This window comes from Balaenoptera physalus (genome assembly GCF_965194825.1).
Source record: "Balaenoptera physalus genome assembly, chromosome: 7".
Classification (NCBI taxonomy): domain Eukaryota; kingdom Metazoa; phylum Chordata; class Mammalia; order Artiodactyla; family Balaenopteridae; genus Balaenoptera; species Balaenoptera physalus.
Genome location: NC_138886.1, coordinates 45,081,965 through 45,103,024, shown reverse-complemented (window position 1 = coordinate 45,103,024; position 21,060 = coordinate 45,081,965). Strand labels below are relative to the sequence as shown.

Sequence of the window (21,060 nt, the reverse complement as noted above, 5' to 3'; positions counted from 1 at the left end):
CATCGACATATATACACTACCGAATGTAAAATAGTTGGCTGGTGGGAAGCAGCAGCGTAGCACAGGGAGATAGGCATGGTGCTTTGTGACCACCTAGAGGGGCGGGATAGGGAAGGTGGGAGGGAGGCTCAAGAGGGAGGGGATATGGGGGCATGTATATGCATATGGCTGGTTCGCTTTGTTGTGCAACAGAAACTAACACAGTATTGAGAAGCAATTATACTCCAATAAAGATCTATCAAAAAAAAAAGGTACATGTACACCTTCCCTATGACCCAGCAATTCACCTGTAGAGAAATAAAAACATATGTCCACAAAAAGAAAATAAATAAATAAACAAATAAAAAATTTTAAAAAAAGACAACATATTTGCTCTCAGGAATTAATAATATGCTATCAGAAACAAAAAGATACATACAAGGCGTGAAAAATTAAACTTGAGGAAATCTACCAAAGAAAAGATATAGAAGATTAAAGGAAAAGATAAGATTAGAGGAGCAGTCCATAGGTCTAACATTTAAATGATAAAATTCCTGAATGAGAGCAGAGAAAACAGGGGAGGAAACTCCCCAGAAAGGAAACACATGACTGCCAAGTTGAAAGCAAGTGCCCAGTGTAATGGATATAAAAACTCATAACAACGCACATCATTGTGAAATCTAAGAACACTGGAACAAGAGAAGATTTTTTTAAACTCCCAGAGAATAAAGAAATGGTCATAAACAAAGGATCAGAAAACAGAACGATTTTTACTTCTCAACAGTACTGCTGGGTGCTGGAAGCTAAGCATTCAAAATTTTCTAGGAAAATTAGTTCCATCTTGAATTAAAATATATCCAAACATATAAGGCCTCAAAATTTTTATCTCCCATACTCCCTTTCTCAGGAAGTTACTGCAAGATACACATCATCAAATAAAGGAGTAAACCAAGAAAGAGGAAAACAGGAGATACAGAAAACAGGCGTTCTAACAAAAGAGGGAATCTCCAAGATGATGAAGGATGATAGCTCAGCACCAGGAATAGCAGGCAACCAGTCCAGATTGCAGCAGGGAGGGCACAGACAGAAATGTTAAGAGCTCTCTAAAGTTAATCAGAAAACAGCAATATGACTTATTATTTAGAAATATGGAGATTTATAAATGTCAGAACAGTCCAAAAATGTCAAAAGTGCTTGGCTCTACTGATTAGCAGGGCAGGGAACTACTGTCTTTTTGGTAGCTTTTTAGTACCACTTGATGTTTTAAACAATGTGCACAAATTAGTTCAACCCCAAACTAGCAGACCTATGGTCTGGTCACAACTGTAATTTTTTTTAAATGAAATGTTAACGGTGATTAGCATTAGCACTATGAGTAATCTTTCTTCTTCCTGCTTTTCTCTGTTTTCACTCATTCCTATTGTGAGCATGCATTACACTTTAATGCAAAAAAATAAGATAAACTTTAAGTTTTGAACAACAGTATAAAAATCTGCCCATTCAAAAAGTAAATAAAAAATCCTTCCATTTGTCTTTCCCCCAACTTCCTTTGTCAGCTTCAATTAGGCTGCAGAGCCAGAGGAAAAAATGTTTTCAGGGAGGCAAAGTAGATGAGAGAAATGTCTAGCGATGGTGTGTACCCAGCATCAGAGATGCTACCCTACCCCCACACCCATCCCCAAAGCAACCTATCTCTCCTCCAATTCTCTCTTCTGTCCCTCCCTAACAAACCAACACACGACATAGGTCTTCCAAATAACTTCATCTTCATTATACCTTCCAATGTTGTCCATAAATTAGGATATGTTTCTTGGCAATGTCCATCCTGTCCCAAGCCATTGCCAGATTTAATTGTTCTGATGCTGATAAATTTGTGCCTAGGGTAAAAGAAAGGAATCACATATTCTGTTTACGATATCAACATAAAAAGCACAAAGTGCCACAGAATGTGAAAAGAGGGAAGGAGGAACAATTGTAACCTTATTTAGACACTCACCCTTTAGCAGAGCTGTTAGGATTGCTAAATCAAGGTCCTGTGACTCCTCAGAATCAGCATCAAAAATGGTAATCTGTAACAGTTGAAAAACAGAAAGCCATACATTTTGGGAACTAGCAAAGAAATGCTTTCAAAAGTACCCACAAAATTTGCTCTTGAGCTAATGAATTATGCGAAACATTCATCATTAATGTCAAAAATCACAGAGTTAAAAAAAAATTCTTTTTTTCACTAATAAGAGAGAAAACTTTTAAGTAGGGTAAAGGCGAATTGTATACATTCAGGGGATAAAAAAAAACTGAAAAATTCCAAGTATCTTAGAGGAAACATGCATGAAAGAACATTATTACATTAATTTACTATTCACATGCTATAATGGAAAGAAACTCAGTGTCAATTCCTCATGTAAAGAAAACCATTCCTCATTTTGAAAGAATACGAAATGAGATCCTTCTGTTCACCTAGCTTTAGAAACTAAGACTTTTGCTTTTTAATGAGAAATGAATCCTCAAGGATTTGTCATAAAATAAGTGAGGCAATTACAATGCACCCAGTGAGCAAGTACAATGGACAGTGAAGAAAGCCTTCACAACGTCAAAGCCTCCAGTGCATCCTGGCACGTGACTGATTTTTTTAAGACAAATAAGGACATTATTTATGATTATAAAAGGTCTTCTCCTGTTAATGAATGTATCTCAATCTTTACAGATGAAAATATATAGTAAAGGGACCTGTTCAACAAAAAAGAGCCAAGATTGGCAAGTTCTAGCCCCAGATATGCCACTAACTTGTCAGTCCTGGGTAAATATCTTAAAACCATTGCATCTCAGGTTCCTCACCCACAGGATGAGAGGAAGCCACTAAATAATCTCTAAGGTCTCATAAAGATAGAATTCTTCTACAATTCAAGCTAACAGCCCCTCTACCTAACAGCCCCCCACCATGTGCATGAATAAAATCAACCCTCAACTGTGCAGGAGTTGAGAACCTTTCTGTAACATGCAAACGCTTAGCTGCCTTCTCTAGTTCCCTCTTGATTATTACACCGCTCCCTGGTTACTCTCCTTGATGACAGGAGGAGACAAATATAAGGGTGATCCCTTTAATATATCCTTTTCTTAACCTGCTGACTACTGTGGGGAATATAAAATGTAGTAGATCATGCACACGATTTCAACTCTGAGCACCAGTTTTAGTTCTACTCTTTCATAACTGCATGACTCTGGGCAAATCACTTAAATTCTCTAGGCTTCAGCTTCGTTATCTCTGAGACTGAAATAAACAATCACTGCCATATTGAACTCACTCATGGGGCTATTTCACGTGAAAAAATATACTGGAAAGCACACCGTTAATTGTAGACATGGTTGTTATTTTCGTTGTTACTAGGTCAACCAAAATCCCAAAGGGTTCTTCACATCTGTTTAGCCATGCTTAGTCTAGACTGAACTTGTTCAATTGGTTTTTTGAGGGAAGGTGCTTTAATATTACCAAAATCTTGTATGATTTGGTCCAGCCTTCAAATTCTGGAAAGATCACTATGATATGACATATCTGCATATTTAATGTAACTGTCAGCTACATATTATCCAAATCACTGATAAAAATTTTGATCAAAGTACCCTAAAACACTAAAATCTTTTCCTGAATCTATATTATGTTCATAGCCCAAAGTTCGTGGCCTCTATTTTCCATCTGAGAGTTTATTCACATATTTCCATTGTCCAGTGCATCCCCAATGATCTCCTATGGGACATACTGAGGATACTGTGATAGAGTCATCTAAGCCAGCAGACTTGAGTTTATTTAAGACATGGAGCTGTTCCTTTACCCTCTGAAAATATTCACATGTAATTTTCACTAAATTCAATCACTTTTCTGTAATACTGTTATATTGTCTAAGTGTTTTTTCCCAGGTACGGTCAGGAATATGAAGCATGGCTGGAGGGCGAGAGGAAACAAGAAGTCAAGTTTACTCAACTTAAAGGTCAAGTTCTGTAGAGCTATATATAATCAAGTAAGAAATGAAAAAAAAAAATTTGTGAAAATAAATATCACAATTGTTGAACATTAGCATTTTTTAAGTCAGTTGAGTCATCAACTCATCATACTCACAGAATCCCTGTGTACCATACACTCCATCAGAATTTGAAAAAGGTGCTTGGACTGTTTAAGACTAAAGTTGAAAGTGTTCTGAATCATGCAGATGATCTCCTCCTTCACTTGAGGACGCAGGGTCCTGGGAGAGAGAGAAATGGTCGTGACTTGACACAGTGCAGAGAAGGGGACAAGCCAGAAACATCAGTACAAGTACAACATCCCTGCATCTGTCCCATGTGATGGAGAAGGTTTCTATGGACAGGACTGCCAAGAGACAAATGAATGGGAAGGAAAGCGAAGCAGCAGCACGAGGAGAAGGCTGAATTGAAAGAGAGAATGGACTGATCTGCCATGCTCCTGGGAAGAATGCACTTGGGGCAGGGTTCTTGAGCTGATAGATTTCCAAGAGTCTGTGAATCTCCAGAAATTACGGGCATAATATTCTCAAAGAATCTGACACTGCAAAACGAAAGAGAGAGGTGTAATAGAAGAGGAAGGGGGTACAGGGTGGAAGCAGGGCTGAAAGGGGAGAGAAACTGTAAGAGAAGAGTTGTCAGAGAGAAATTATAAGCAGTGAATGAATATTTATTAAGTAAATGAGTGGGGTCCACATTTCAGTTTGTACGCACTGTATTTACTTACCTGGCAGAAATATCACACTTTTGAAATTGGAAGAATCACAATGTGTATAGGGATGGATAGAGAAAAACTACCATCTTGTTTAAAAAGGAGAAAGAGTTAAAACTTCAACTAAGTACAACATATGCGACAAAAATGTCAGGATGTTGATTTCCCCAATTTCTGCTATTTTTACTAACGGCAATTGAACTTAAAGGTGATCTGGGGCCACAGTGGTCTCCTCCCTCACTCCCCCTGGAAATGCTTTTTCCCTAAGCTCAGACAGGGCTCAAGGTCCTTGTTAGAGGCCAGCCATTCTTCAGCTAAGCTAATAGCAACTTGCATCACTGGAGGTCATTTTGGTGTTGCTTAATAAATACAAAAACCACTGAAAAATGAATTCCAGTCTCAACCTCTGTCCTCCAAGATATCCAGAGAATTCCAGTCTCTGTCCTCTAAGGATATCCGGCCTACATGAAAGCAGAAATTAAAGAACTAAAAGGGAAGAATAAAGAGCATACTTTCAGAAATGAAGACTCAACAACTCACCCTTCATCTGCAAAGTGTTTGTGAGTGAAGGCCAGGAGGTCGGCAGCCCTGCCTGTACCTTCACACACCACCACTGGATCTTTGTCTTTCACAGTCTCCCACACTGAGAGGATGACATTGGGACCACCTTCCACCACCAGCCCCACCACAGGCACTCCTTGTCTTGAGCCTATTTCAGATGACAAACAGTATCAAATTGTTACAAAGGAACCCCATCAGCAATTCTGATTACCAGACACAAGTCTTTCAATTACCACATGTATTTGTTGCTTGCACTAGCCATTCTCTCTTCTTTGACTCAGGCTTGCTTAGTTCAAGGCCAAGCCAGAAGCTTGGACTTTAAATAAAAGTAACTCAAATATGGTGAGAGCATCTTCTCCCAGTTAAAAAGTTACCTAAAGGTTTTTGGTAATTAAAAAATAATAATAGGGCTTCCCTGGTGGTGCAGCAGTTGAGAATCCGCCTGCCAATGCAGGGGACACGGGTTCGAGCCCTGGTCTGGGAAGATCCCACATGCCGCGGAGCAACTGGGCCCGTGAGCCACAACTACTGAGCCTGCACGTCTGGAGCCTGTGCTCCGCAACAAGAGAGGCCGCGATAGTGAGAGACCCGCGCACCACGATGAAGAGTGGCCCCTGCTCACCGCAACTAGAGAAAGCCCTCGCACAGAAACGAAGACCCAACACAGCCAAAAATAAATTAATTAATTAAAAAAATAATAATAATAATAATAAGTAGTAGTCTTCAAGAAACTAACTTTTTATCGTGGAAATTTTCAAACATATCTAAAAGAAAACAGAATGATATAATGGATCCCAATGTATCCATCACTCATCTCCAAAAATGATCAAACTTTTGCCAGTTCAATCAACTTTGAATAGTGGTTATTTCTAAGAACAAGATGGGATGGGTAAACCTCAAAGACTTTTATATTTCAATTTATTCCATTTTTCACTATTTGGCTTTCTTATCAGACTACATATTACTTTATTAAAGTAAGGAAGACAAAAAAAGGAAAGACCATGGAGTCGTTCTTTTTAAAAAGATATTAAGTGAACAAAAGTTACAGAAATGATATGCCCAGTATGATCCTATTTAAAATCCTATTTAAAATTTTAAAACCATATATATGGGTGTATATTTTATATATACATATGCACATATCTATAACATGTTACATAAATAACCAGAAAACTCTGGAAGGATATATATCAAATTATTAATAGTAAAGAAGAGAGGAGAGGATTTGGAGAAATGTTGACTGTTTTATTCTATAGATTTCTTACTTGATTTAATTTTTACACCACATGTGTATTGATATATTTAAATCAATTTTTTTTTTCCAAGAGAAGGAAAATTGGCAGGCAACACCATGTTCACACCTGAGCGACAGAGGACTTTACTCTGGGCCCCATGTTCTACAGCGCCCTCCTCTGACCATGTCCTTCCCCTCACAGTGAGGAGTCTATAGGGTCAAGGTTCAAGGAAAGAATGTGCTCCCTCTCCTACTTATTAGATTGCCCAAGACCCCAAAATTCTTGCTTCCAGGGGCTGCTTGAACCTCTGCCCCAGGAATATACTTGTCAAAGTCAGAGGCAGCTTTGGGGAGTAGGAGAGAAGTGGATAGAGCTTGGACATATAGGCTGGGGTGTCCAGGTGACAACGTGTGTGAAGCCTGGACATCGCGAGATTGAGCCAAAGGTGGGAAGAGAAGCAGAGAGTGACCTGTAGGCCAGGGGCCAAGGTGCTAGTTCTCTTTCATCTCCACGTTCTGGCTTAGTACTCCCAAACATCCAGGACTCTGACCTCAAACCTGGCCTTCCTGCTACATGTACAAAAGTAAAAGGATTGAACATTATTCTCTTGTTATTTTTGCTGGTTAGCTTGATTTAAAGCTTTTAAATATTTAAACAAATAGTATGTGGGTTTCCATGTGTAACCTTTGTCCTGACTCCACAAATGTTAAGGGTGGGCCTCTTAGCAGGCACCCAAATATCTCATTCAGTCTATTTAATGGCTTTGACATTATACTTCTTTCCTTTTCCACATATCTCCACTTCCTTATTATTTTCTCCTTATCACTAAACATCAGACGAAAGATACACCAATTGATAGTCATAGGGTTCTTTTAACAACATTGTCCTGTAAAAGCTAAATGAAATGGTGACGATGGTTTATTAAGGCATAAAAGTAATAGAAGAAAATTTAGATGAAAATGTCATTAATTATAGAATTATTGAAACAGATGGAAAAAAACTTTTTAAAGAGAATCTCATATCCTATATAATGAAATACTATGCAGTCATTAAATATGTGCTCAATTATGCTTACTGATATGGAAATACAACCATGTTTAGTGGAAGAGGAGGGAAGGCTACAAAAGATATTATATGATCCCAGTGTTCAGTTTTAAATGTTGCTCTGTGTGTACACAGAAAATTTCTGAAAGCATACAGGTGAAAAAGTTAACAATGGTTATTTTTTATAGTAAGATTACAGAAAGCTATCCCTTCCTTCTCTTCTATGTTTTCTTTCTTTATCTGAATGTGAGAGTATGTAACATTTTTATCATCAGAAAAAGAAATCAGTAAGAGTATTCTGCAGGAGAAGGGAAAATAATTCAATTTCTGTTAGATACATCCTTTTTAAAGCAATAACTAATCCTCACAAAAATAAATATAAATATATTTATGATTGTTTTCTACAAAAAGGATCTTACTGATGTTATTAATTAAATTTGTTTTAAAAAAATCGTGAAGTTCTTTGCTGACAAATCTCATGAGAGAGCTGCCTCTACACCTGGCTCCCAGTTTAGGCAGGAATACAACATTACAGCTCCAATGAAAGGCTCTTAGAATAGGCATCCCAGGAAAGGGCTCTCTTCTCCACCAAGACTTGGATTACGAAGACATACAGAGCTGATCCTATGCTTTCCATCCTCAGAGGCTTACAGAACAGGAACTGACATTGGCCACATTTCAAAGGGATTTCTACAGCAACTTTATGAAGTCATCCTTTTTTTTTTTTGGTAAGTGCTTTCTGTGAACATCAAGGATTTGCCAGGGACTCCAAGAAGCCCGGTTGAAAAGAAATGAAAGAAATCAAGAAAATATTTTTAACCACATCAAAGACAAATACAAATATGGCAGAAAGCCTCCCTAGTGAGCACAGGAGGTGTGAAGATCAGTTTTGATACCTAAGAATTTTGGGCTTGTTGGGGTCTGTTTTCATTTGTCTTTCCTTTCTCTCTTTTATTCTTCCTTTCTTCTTTCCTTCCTTCCTTCCTTCTTTCTTTCTTGTGTGTGTGCATGCATGTGTGTGTATATGTGTGTGCGTGTGTGTAAGTGGTTTATTGTTTTTGCTGTTTTCCTGTCAGTTCTCCATAGAATAATAAATATTACCAATCCACTGAAATTGACTCCACATTCTCTCTCCATGGACAGCAAAACCCTCCAAATGAATCCTAAATTTTAAGGACTTTGAAAGTAGAAATGTAGAATGGCATATGGCGATATGCAAGCTCGGGGCTGTTTTCATTCATCAGGGCTGTTTTCACAAATGGAGAATCAGCAGGAAATAAGAAAGACAGAGACTTTGCTCTCCTGGGACACACATCGTAGCGCTGCACAGAATCCCTGAGCACAGGTGGTGAGCCCAGGTCATCAGAGGCAACAGGACATTTCAGGTAACTGACATTTCAGAGCCCTGCAGGGCCCTCGCTTCAGGGATTCTCCTTCAGGGCAATCTCTGACCTGCCCTCCTTCTCCGCTCCTCTGTGGGTCTTCCTCCCCACTAGCCACCCCCACCCTGTAGAGGACCACATACCTGCTCCTCTCTCCCCCTTCCTGACCTAAACGAGCCTCCAAACTTCATTCACACTAAGCTCTAAATGACTGACAACAATTCCCAGAGTCCCTCTCTGTACCCCCACCCCAACCAGCACACGACCCCCTGTACCAAAGGAGAATAAAAGGAAAGAAAGAAACACATTTGTTGAGGACATGTTATGTACCCAATACTATTCTGAGCACACCTAACATATTTTATCCCCTCTAATTCTCACAACAAAAGGTACAGGTAGACAGTTTCTTCTGTCTTGTATTAAGAGAACAATTTTTTTTTTTTTTTAAGAGAACAATTTGACAGACGCTAATTTCATTGCCCAAGGTCACAGGCAGTAAATAGAGCTTTGATCCATCTGACCTCACTACATCTGCTGCTTCAGGGAATCTGGGCCAAAAACTCAAAGGATGTTCAGCATTTTCAGCCCAAAGTCAGAGGCTGAAGAAGACTGAGCCTCCTGAGAATCTTCCTATTCCCTGGCATCTCCGCTTAAAGGGTAGCATAGTCTGTGGAAGATTTAACTCACCAAAAGAGGCAGGGGCCACCTTCTGCTGCCCTGGATGCAGAGTCTCCATTTCTCCAGGCAGCATCCAGCCCTTTTCCTCCCTTTAAGGATTCCCACCTCTCCACCCAAGGACACTCACTGATTTTGCCCCCCACTCCTCCTCCTTAGGCACTACCAAAGCACCACTGCCAGCATGTCACAACATACCTTCAAAGGTCCTTATTTCTAAAAGTCCTGATTTCAACCCCTTCCCTGACTGAAGCCACACCACCCACCTAGAAATGTCAACTTCCCTGACTATCAAGGCTCATAGCCCTCTCTTCTCAGGCTAGTCTCTTTACGGCTTTTCAGCCATCCACATTCCCAAATCAATTCTTTCTCTACTTTCTCCCTCTATCCATCCAAGCCTAAGGACTCCCAGAGACTCTGCTAAAGTCTCCACTCTGACACCTCCCCTCTGCTGTCCCGCAAGATCCCTTCCTCTCTTCTGACTGTCACCCACAATTTCATATCCTGCTTTCTTCTCACTGAGGGTTCACAGGTGTTAACTTAAGGCAGGGGCCGGCTTGGACCTCTCTACCCTGTACAGATGGCAATGGAGCACCTTGCTCCACAGCAAGGCCCCCGGCCAGGACCTGTTGGTTGAGCCCCTGTGGTACTCACGGCTGTGTATTTTCTGCAGAGAGAGGTACTTTTCCAGGTTCCTCCTGAGCTTCATCTCATTGCCATACTTGCCCACGGTGCCATCATCGGACAGGATGAAGTGGGAGTGCATGCAGTTGAGTGTGGTGAGTTTGCTGAGGGGGTTGCCCAGGGTCTGGTACAGGCACACCGCCTGCGAGACAGCGAGGACAAGAGACGGTCAGAGCTTGAGATCCTTCCCGGGCCGACGGCTCCGAAGGCCTGTCTGTGTCCTACCGAGTTCCTGTCCAGGTCAAAAAGTAGTACCTGCTACCAAGGGCAGTGCTTCTCAAGCTATCTGCAGTGAAGAATCAATTTGAGATTTCTTATTTCTTATGTTTTTATGGACAGATAGGTAGTCCCCTAATGCATGACTAGTATGCGGCTTGTACTACATGAGACTCACAAGTTCAACAACACTCGCACACACAGCAAGATAAGCACACTTACCATATGCTTGGATGTCACAGCACCGTCACATGGCTAAAAATGGTTCCATACATTTATTTTCAATTTCTGTACTTACCTTGTCTCAGATCATTAAAAAACAGTTTAAGGATCTGCATTGGTACACAGACTACATCACTATCCAGAAACTATGCCTTTTAATAGATCTATTCCAGAATAATATTTGGACACTGATTTTTTTTTCTAGTATTCCAAATGAAGTGAAAAGTAAATGGAGATGCATTCATTCAATAAAAAATATCCAGATCTTTATTAATATTTGCTGATTCTTCTATAAGCTACTCCAATTCTCATTTGTTTTTAGAGAGGAGAGAACAGTACAGTCATTTGGTACCTGTGGGGGATTAGTTCCAGGACCACTCGCAGATACCACAATCCACGGATGCTCAAGTCCCTGATATAAAATGGCTCAGTATAGTCGGCCCTCAGTATCCCCTGGATCCGCGGTCGGTTGAATCCTTAGGATCCACTGTTAGTTGACTCCTCAGATGCGGAATCCACAAATAGGGAAGGCCGACTGTGTTTGGAGTCAAAGAGCCCAAGTTTAAGGCTAGGCTCTTCTGCTTTCTAACTTTAACTCTGGGTAACACCTGCTTCCTTTCTCAGGCTTATTTTCCTCATGTATAAGTGATGATAATGATTCCTATAGCAGAGGGTTGCTGTGAGGCTTTAAAGAAATAATGGGGGCTTCCCTGGTGGCGCAGTGGTTAAGAATCCACCTGCCAATGCAGGGGACACGGGTTTAAGCCCTGGTCTGGGAAGATCCCACATGCCGTGGAGCAACTAAGCCCGTGCACCACAACTATTGAGCCTGTGCTCTAGAGCCCGTGAGCCACAACTACTGAAGCCCGCACACCTAGAGCCCGTGCTCCACAACAAGAGAAGCCACCTCAATGAGAAGCCTGCGCACCGCAACAAACAGTAGCCCCCACTCGCCACAACTAGAGAAAGCCTGCGTGCAGCAACGAAGGCCCAACACAGCCAAAAAAAAAAAAGAAAGAAATTTAAAAAAAAAAAGAAATAATGGATGCAAAAAGCACTACAAACATTACAAACATTAGTATTTAAAAGTTACTTTTATAATCCCTAAGCATGACACTGAGGCCAGAAACCAAAAAGAAAATAATTGATAGATGTAACACATATTTTTTACACATGGAAAGATGTTCATAAATGATACAAATTAAAATCTGGGAAATGCAGCACACATGGCAAACAAAAATGTTAATAGAATGAATTATAATACAAAAGGTCTTTCAAAATATAAAAACTATGCTTAAAAATGCATAAAAACCACATGGAAAGATGTTGAATCTCACTAGTAATCAGAGAAACGTACATAAGAAAAATTAGGTGTTATTTTATACCTATCAGAATGGCAAAGTTTAAAAAAACCCAGAATACCCGAAGCTGGAAATGGTACAGGGAAATGGGCACCCTCATACCCTGTTGGTAGGAATGTAAATTGTTACCACCTTTCTGGAAGACAATTAGTCACATTTTAAAAGTTACATACCAACTGGTCCAAACATTCTACTTTGAGAATAACTTCTAAGGAAATAAGCGTTTTCAGCTAGTTTCAAAAATATATGTGTCTTATCACAACATTAATATCATTTTCTGTAAAAGTTAAAAATAGAAAACATAAATGGACAATATAGAGGGATGGTTAAATAAATTATAGTACTTTAGTACAATAGAACTTTATCAGGCATGAAAAATAAAAATGCACCCTTGGCTCTCAGAATGTGGTCTCTTAATACTATTTCCCACTAAAAGCAACCCGTCATTTCTCTAGGAGCAAAAATTATATACAATGAGCCAAGAACAGTTTTTTTCATACTAAAACACAAGGAAGCAATGATAAATGACTAGAATTGTGTTAAAAGGACTCAGGAGACAACTTGAAAGGCTCCACTGGCCACAATGGGACAATATGAGCACGATAAAGAATAATAACTATATTAGAATAATGGATTAAAACATACCAAATATGTTTAACTTCATGAATCAGAAAAAAAAAAAAAAAAAACAACTCACTGTTCACCTTGGGGGATGGTAGATAACCAACTCAATGCTTTGAAAACTGGCAAATAAAGAAAAAGAATCAAATATTTATTCTACCCTTTCCCATACAACCGTATGTACCACAAGGTAAACCAAGCAATTGAGGAGAAAATGTTTCTCTTTATAGAGTATTTAAGCTAATAAATGAAGAAAGAACACTATAATTAAATATTAGCATTTTTGCAACCCTGTTGAAATAATAAATCTAGGCAATGACATCATAAAAAGAGTGAGGATGTTATGTCACAAGTGAAGGACACATCTCCTCCTAGGGCATAAACCTGTACAAAAAGAACCTGAATCTGATCATACCTTTGGATCAAACTACCAATTTACAAGAAAGACAAAAGACAGAGAAATAGGCTAAATGCTACCACAAGAGCTTAAATCTGCAAAATCCAAACTGTGGGAAACTCTTTAGGAATGACCCAGTTTCTTCAACAAATAAATTGAAACAAACAAACAGAAAACAAAAAAGGAGACGGAGGGAAAATCCAGAGATCAAAAGCGACTCAAGGAAAAAAAACTAAGTGACCGAAGAGACAAATCAACCCATCACAATGTAGGGAAATTTTTTGGATAATGAAATCAAACAACTGAAAAATTGAGACAATCAGAAACTTGAACACAGACTGGATATTTGATGATATCAGAAATTATTGTTAATTTTTTAGGTACGAATATGGCAATGTGGTTATATTTTTTAATTGTCCATATACTTTAGAAATAACTACTAAAATATTTACCAATGAAATTATTTGATGTCTGGAATTTGCTTCAAAATAATGGAGGGAGGAGATGGAGAATGGATGAGGGACTAAACTAAACAAAATTGGCTCTGAGTTCATAACTTGAAACCCGGAGAAGGGTACGAAGGAGATGATTATTCTCATCTCTCTACTCTTTAATGTGTTCGAAATTTTCCAAAATGAAAGTTAAAACAAACCATAAGCATGTCTATATTAACTGACATAGAGAATTAATTATGTTAAATAGTTAAGCTGAAAAACAGATTCACAACAATAGGTTTCTGTTGTTACTTTTTTAACACACAAACTTTTTTTTACTATACATACGTACGCATACATAGAAAAAAATTCTAGAATGATACACACCAAAATATTAACAGTGGTTATCTTTCTTCTTCATACCTTTTGTAATACTTGAGATACCTACCAAAAATATACATTAGTCTTATAAACAAACTTAGACAAGTCCGTCCCTTTAGAATCATTCTGGCTACTGCGTTGGGATCAGACCTTAATAAGAGACGTGGATGAGAGTAGGGAAGGCTATTACAATCATCCAGGTGACAGAAAATAGTGGCTTAAACCTGCTCAGTAACAGTGGAGGTAATAAAAAGAGGTCAGATTCCGGATAGATATATATATATTTTTTAATAAATTTATTTAGTTTATTTATTTTTATTTTTGGCTGTGTTAGGCCTTCGTTGCTGTGCGTGGGCTTTCTCTAGTTGCGGTGAGTGGTGCTACTCTTCGTTGCGGTGTGCGGGCTTCTCATTGTGGTGGCTTTTCTTGTTGCGGAGCATGGGCTCTAGGCGCGCGGGCTTCAGTAGTTGTGGCACACAGGCTCAGTAGTTGTGGCTCGCGGGCTCTAGAGTGCAGGCTCAGTAGTTGCGGTGCAAGAGCTTAGTTGCTCCACGGCATGTGTGATCCTCCCGGACCAGGGCTCGAACCCGTGCCCCTTGCATTGGCAGGCGGATTCTTAACCACTGCGCCACCAGCGAAGCCCCCAGATAAATTTTTAAAGTGAAGCTAAGATGATAATTTACTGGTGGATCGGGTTTGAGGCATGAGACAGAGATCATTCCAGGATAAGTTCAGGGTTTTGGCTTGAGAACTGCAGGACAAGATTGTCACTTTCTAAGATAGGGTAAGGGAGGCAGCAGGAAGCCAGGAGTTTATTTGGGGTATATTACATTCAAGATGTCTACTAGATATCCGGATATAGTGCTAAGCTGGCAACTGGATACATGTTTATCTCCTTTTGTTGTGAAAGGATTGTCTACTTACGTCTCTTCCAATAAGATCTTTCCGGTTCTCAATGACACCCCAAGGAGGGATTCCAACTGTCCAGATTTTTCTCAAGGACTGGGAGGAATGGGCTTTCAGGGCATCCCCAACATGTTTGGACACACCTATGAACAATCAGTTTAGAAGTCAAACTTTAACTCACAAATCACGCAAAACACTGTGACTGCTGGAAAGAGACAAGTAGACAAGCATATGCAAAAGACCGCTATCAGGGAAAGTTGCTGGCACAGTGGAATTAATTTCTGATACTTTGACTTGCTCTACTCCCTCTTGACACCTCCTTCTCCTATCACTAACCTTTCTACCTGAACAATTCTCCTCTTCCTTTGAGAAATTTCTGCTTACAACCTCAGTTCTGCCCCTATTCTTGCCTGACCAGAACATCCTGTAAACCCACCCCTGACATCATGAATGTTCTTAGTATTTTTTTCTCTAACCTTCTTGACTGTCCCAGTAAAACATCCTGAAGATCCTTGCTTCGCTGAGGCAAATTAATTTAATAGCTCTATATTCATAAATATTCCAGAACTAATACATTAATGTTTGCCTTTCTGGGACTAATAATAATAATAATAATAGCCAACACTTACTGAACTCTTAACTACACACCAGGTGCTTTTTTAAGTTTTACATGCATTTACACTTTAAGTAGGAATATTTTTAGTCTATTTTATAGGCAAAAATTGAGGCACAAGGAAGTTAAATAATTTGCCCAAGGTTATAGAGCTGGTAGTTTGTACAGTTTGGATTCCAATCCATGATCTGACTTTTCTTTTTTCAATAGACTTTACTTTTTATTTTAATTTAATTTTATTATTTTTTTATACAGCTGGTTCTTATTAGCTATCTATTTTATACACATCAGTGTATACATGTCAATCCCAATTGCCCAGTTCATCACACCACCACCCCCACCCCCGCTGCTTTCCCCCTTTGGTGTCCATACGTTTGTTCTCTACTTCTGTGTCTATTTCTGCCCTGCAAACTGGTTCATCCATACCATTTTTCTAGGTTCCACATGTATGCATTAATATACGATATTTGTTTTTCTCTTTCTGACTTACTTCACTCTGTATGACAGTCACTAGATCCATCCACGTCTCTACAAATGGCCCAATTTCGAATGGATAAAGAAGATGTGGCACATATATACAATGGAATATTACTCAGCCATAAAAAGGAACGAAAATTAGACTTTACTTTTTAGAGCAGTTTTAGATTCACAGCAAAATTGAGCCAGAGGTACAGAGATTTCCCATATACCCTCTTCCCTACACATTTACAACCTCCCCACTGTCAACATCCCCTACCAAAGTGGAACATTTGTTACAACTGATGAACCTACACTGACACATCATAATCATCCAAAGTCCACAGTTTACATTACATTAGAGTTCACTCTTGGTGTTGTACATTCTATGGGTTTGGACAAATGTATAATAACATGTATGCACCATTACAGCATCATACAGAATAGTTTCACTGCCCTAAAAGTCCTCTGTACTCTGTCTATTCATCCCTCATTCCCCCAATCCTTGATAACCACTGATCTTTTTATTATCTCTATAGTTTTGCCTTTTCCAGAATGTCATATAGTTGGAATTATGCAATACGTAGCCTTCTGAGATTGGCTTAATCTGCCTTTTAGCAGAAATAGAGTCACAGACATAGAGAACAAACTTATGGTTACCAAGGGGGGAGGTGGTGGGTGGGATGAATTGGGAGACTGGGACTGACATACATACACTACTGTGTATAAAATAGATAACTGATGAGAACCTACTGTATAGCACAGGGAACTCTACTCAATGCTCTGTGGCAACCTAGATAGGAAGGAAAGCTAAAAAAGAGTGGATATATGTATACGTATGATTGATTCACTTTGCTATACAGCAAGAAACCAACACAACATTGTAAAGTGACTCTACTCCAATAAAAATTAATTTAAAAAAAATTTGCCTTTTAATCACAAACACTACATTACACCACTTACTCTTTCTATGTACAGTCTGACTCTATGTGTCATTAGCACAGGAAAAAAAAAAACCAACAAAGCCCTGCATATTGCATGTATCTAATGCATAGCACCTAAATCATTTCCTTCTCTCTGGAATCCTCCCCTCCAGCCATCTTTTGCACTTTTCCCAGTCATTTTCTAAAATTGGGGGTCTGGACCACAGAACACACATCAATACCAATAGAGATTCAGATCCATAGGTTTGGCATGCGTTACCAGCATGTGGGGTGATCATTTGTCAGCAGCCCACATGTGATCTTAATACATATTATCTGCTAAGACTCTCTGTAAAACCAGATCTGACAATATCATTCCCTATTCATTCTTCTGTTCAAAATCCTTTGAGGGCTCCCTGCTACATAGAGAATAAAACCTCAGCCCAAATAACATGGCACCCAATCTGGCTCCAGTCTCCCTTGCTGTCCCTGTCCTCTGCCACACGGCACATCCGGCTAGCAGCCTTATCACCTCTTTCTACACATGTCTTAATCTCCAGCTGTGTACCTTGCCCTGAACTGCCACCTCTGCCTAGAATGCTTTTTCCCACCCTTCTCTCAAGGCCAACATTAAGTGCTATATCCTTCACCAAGCTTTCTTCTCAGGTTCCCTCAGTTGGAACCAGAATTTGTTGTCCTCTTCCTCTTCCTTTTACTCCCAAACACTTTCTTTGAATCTCAACTATGACCCATTCAGCATCAATTTTTGGTTAGTTGCTTACTCTCTGTTTGTTACAGTCACCCACCCCATCACTAAACCCGGGGTCCATATCTTACTCAACTTTCACCCACAGCATCTATCCAAATGCTTGATACACAATAGATTCTTAAAGGCTTCTGGCATTCAATTTAAATAAATGTAAAAAATTCATGCCAAATAATGTTCAACTACAGTTGAGAAGCATCTCAAGCATAGGTTGGAGCTGGTAAGCAAAGCTTCTCAAATTTCAATGTGCCTAAGAATCACCTGGGGATGTTATCAAAATGCAGATTCTGATCCCACCGGTCTGAGAAGCCCGATATCTGCATTCCCAACAAGCTCCTAGGTGATGTTGATGTTGCTGGTCCAGGGACCACTTCTTGAGCAGTAAGGACCTAAGGAGCTGAGGCTGAATCAGGTCAGACCCTGATTATTGCTTCAGGAAGCTCCAAGTATACCTCATTTCTCATTTCTTTTGTTCATATGAACTATTTCAATAGTCTTCACACTATTATATTTGTGTTCTTTAACTGGCCCTAATCTAAAATATTTTTTTCTTAAAAAATCAATAAGTAAAATAAAGCCTGTAACACAACTCAAAGAAAAAAACCATGCCCAAGTTCACCTTTTTCTGGACTCTACAAAACTTCCCCATCCACCCTCTTGTTTTTACTGGAAATAAAATAAGTACTACACATTGGACTTAGAACTCTGCAACCTTTGCTTTTTTCTAAGAATGTGAAACAGTAATTATCTCAATGACATGTACCAGAGGAACTACCAGGTTACCCATTAGTGACAAGACGAATCCCTTGGTTTTATTTTTATTTTGTTTTTTCAATCACTTGCTTCCTTCATTCCTTTTTAATCAAAAGAAATTATTCGTTACATTAGTACCTGTTGCTCAGTTCTTAGACATATGTACAGGCCCTGGCCTCTACCTCACAATCAGGTAGATTCATCCTAACCTAACCTGTAAGGCAAAACATAAACGTGCTACAAGTGCTACAGGCAATAAACGCTATAGAAATTAAGAAACAAGAGCGAGTTGAGATAGAGAATGCTTCCTGGGTATGTTGGCATCTAATGTAGATCCTAAAGGTCAGGCAGAACTCAATAGGAAACATTGGCTAGGATATCCCAAATCAAAAGAGGGAGAAGTAAAGGGAAGATGGAAAGCCACAGGTGTGATATTGTGACTTATAATAATATATATTTGGTCTGTTATTGACCCAGAGCTCCTTAAAACCTTGGAATTTCCTAAGTGGTGAGAGTGACAGAGGTGCCTTCTGTTATGTTAATGAGGCGACTTTTTGACCTACCGATGGGGGCTGGTTGCCAAGGGAACCAACCAACCACATGATTAGAGGGTAGGAACTTCCAGTCTCACCCTCAACCATTGCGGAGGGGAGAGGAACTGGAGATTGAGTTCAATTGTCAATAGCCAATGACTTAATCAATCGTGCCCAGGTAATGAGGACTCCATAAAAATAAAAAAAAAAAAAAACAGGGTTCAGAGAGCTTCCAAGTTGGTAAACTTGGGAGGTTTACCAACTTGGGAGGAGGGCATGAAAGCTCCGTGCCCCTTCCCACATGCCTTGCCCTATGCATCTCTTCAATCTACCTGTTCCTGAGTTACATCCTTTTATAATAAATTGGTAATCTAGTGAGTAAACTGGTTTCCTGCATTCTGTGAGCTGCTCTAGCAAATTCATCAAACCCAAGGAGGGGATGGTGGGAACCTCTGATTTATAGCCAGCCAGTCAGAAGCACGGGTAACAACGGACTTGAGGCTGACATCTGAAGTGGGGACAGTCTTGTGGGACTGAGCCCTTAACCTGTGGAATCCGACGCTATTTCCTGGTAGACAGTAATTCAGAATTGAGCTGAATTGTAAGACACTCAGCTGGTGCTGGAGAACTGTGGTGTGTTGGGAAAGAACCCACACATGAGAACTGGTGTCAGAACTGTAACATATCAGTAACAGATTAGTAAGAGAGGAGTTTGTGAAGTCAGTAATCCTCAACCCTGGCTGCACATTAGATACCCTTCAGAAGCTTCACCCTGAAAAACTCTAATTAATCTGGGGTAGAACTTGTGCATCTGTATTTTTGCAAAGCCCCCAGATGATTCTCTAACATGCATACAGTTCATAAACACTGATGCAAAAGAGTAGGGTTAGAGGTTCAGGGGCTACTAAATGAAGTTCTTGAATGTCAGATTTCAAGAAGTATGAAAGAGTCATTGACAGAAACAAGTGAGTGAAATGCCAGTTATGTAGTTAATTATCTCCTCATGCCCCATACACTCAATGCAGTTGTTGCACATGTCACTGATTTCCAATTCCTGAGAACCTGACCATGGTGAGTTTAGCTCACGTCTATGCCCACACACTACCTCACCACAGTCCAAAGCTCATGAAAACCTATTTTCTTTGCCAGACGTTTACCCAAAGTTATATTAAAATAGCATATTTTAAACAATGGTAAAAATACATTCCAGGAAAGGTCTAGGATTCTTCTGGGTTTCTTTTCCAGTCACTACACTTTCAGTCTTTCTCACGCTACCACATCTCCTGGGAGCACTGCAGAGCAGAGGTTAGGTGCTATATACTGCCTGATTCACAATTAAAAAGAAGGAATTAAAAAAAGAGAAAAAGACTGAAACAGGGAATGTGCCTTACCGGTATTAATGCCTTCTGTTATTATCCACGCTCCCGTTGTCTCTGCAGCTTTGACCAAACCTTGGCTGAAGATCTCTTTAAGTTTGGAGGGCATCTTGAAGTTTTGGATGCCCCCGTGCACAGAGATCACCAGCTTTGGCAGTTCCATCTTCCACTCTTTCAACATTAAATGTAACAGATGATCCAACTTTGTGTCATAAGAAGTTCTAATATACTGGAAGATATGCATATACACATATACATAAAATAGTGGAAAATACCTGCCACGTTGCAGTAAGCACACAGCAGGGCAACTGAAATGCCAAAACTTGAAAGAAAATGTCTAGGATCTCTTTAAAAGTTCATCTTCATATAATGGAAATATTTACTTTGAAAAGATCCCACACCCCCTTTAAGTTCCTTCTGAGAATTACAAGTCACGATCGGAAGGCTTCCTCTGGTTTTCAGGGTCAGTCCACCAATGTTCTCTAGAAGGTCTGAGGTAAGGCAGAAATACTTCAAACTGGCAAAAATCACTACGCCAGCAAACCCATTTAAAAAAAGTTTTAGAAATAAGTGAAATGAGGTTTTTTCATAAATGCTATGGCTTTTAATTTACTGGACCATTTCACATATTTGCATAATTTAAATTAAGAACCAGAAGCATGTTCATTTATTTTAAATTTTACATTCTAACCATTTCCTATATATATCATCTCTCTAAAAACTTCTTTTCCAAAATAAATACTTTTCATAAGAGAGTCAATGTAACCAAAAGAAAAGACGAGGGAAATCAGGCAGCTCCAGAATCATTTTGCATTTTGC

General features: G+C 39.4%; 1 protein-coding gene across 4 annotated transcripts in view; it reads right to left on the bottom strand.

Moving 5' to 3' along the window:
• TRPM6 (transient receptor potential cation channel subfamily M member 6) overlaps positions 1 to 21,060 on the bottom strand; it is a 209,006-nt gene that overhangs the window by 78,641 nt on the left and 109,305 nt on the right. For all 4 annotated transcript variants that reach the window (XM_082470799.1, XM_082470801.1, XM_082470798.1 and 1 more), the window contains 7 exons: positions 20,257 to 20,470; positions 14,840 to 14,964; positions 10,254 to 10,425; positions 5,243 to 5,411; positions 4,091 to 4,214; positions 1,976 to 2,048; positions 1,756 to 1,856 (listed from right to left, as the gene is read on the bottom strand). In XM_082470799.1, coding sequence (XP_082326925.1) covers positions 1,756 to 1,856; positions 1,976 to 2,048; positions 4,091 to 4,214; positions 5,243 to 5,411; positions 10,254 to 10,425; positions 14,840 to 14,964; positions 20,257 to 20,470 — 978 coding nt within the window. The remainder of the gene's footprint in view (positions 1 to 1,755; positions 1,857 to 1,975; positions 2,049 to 4,090; positions 4,215 to 5,242; positions 5,412 to 10,253; positions 10,426 to 14,839; positions 14,965 to 20,256; positions 20,471 to 21,060) is intronic.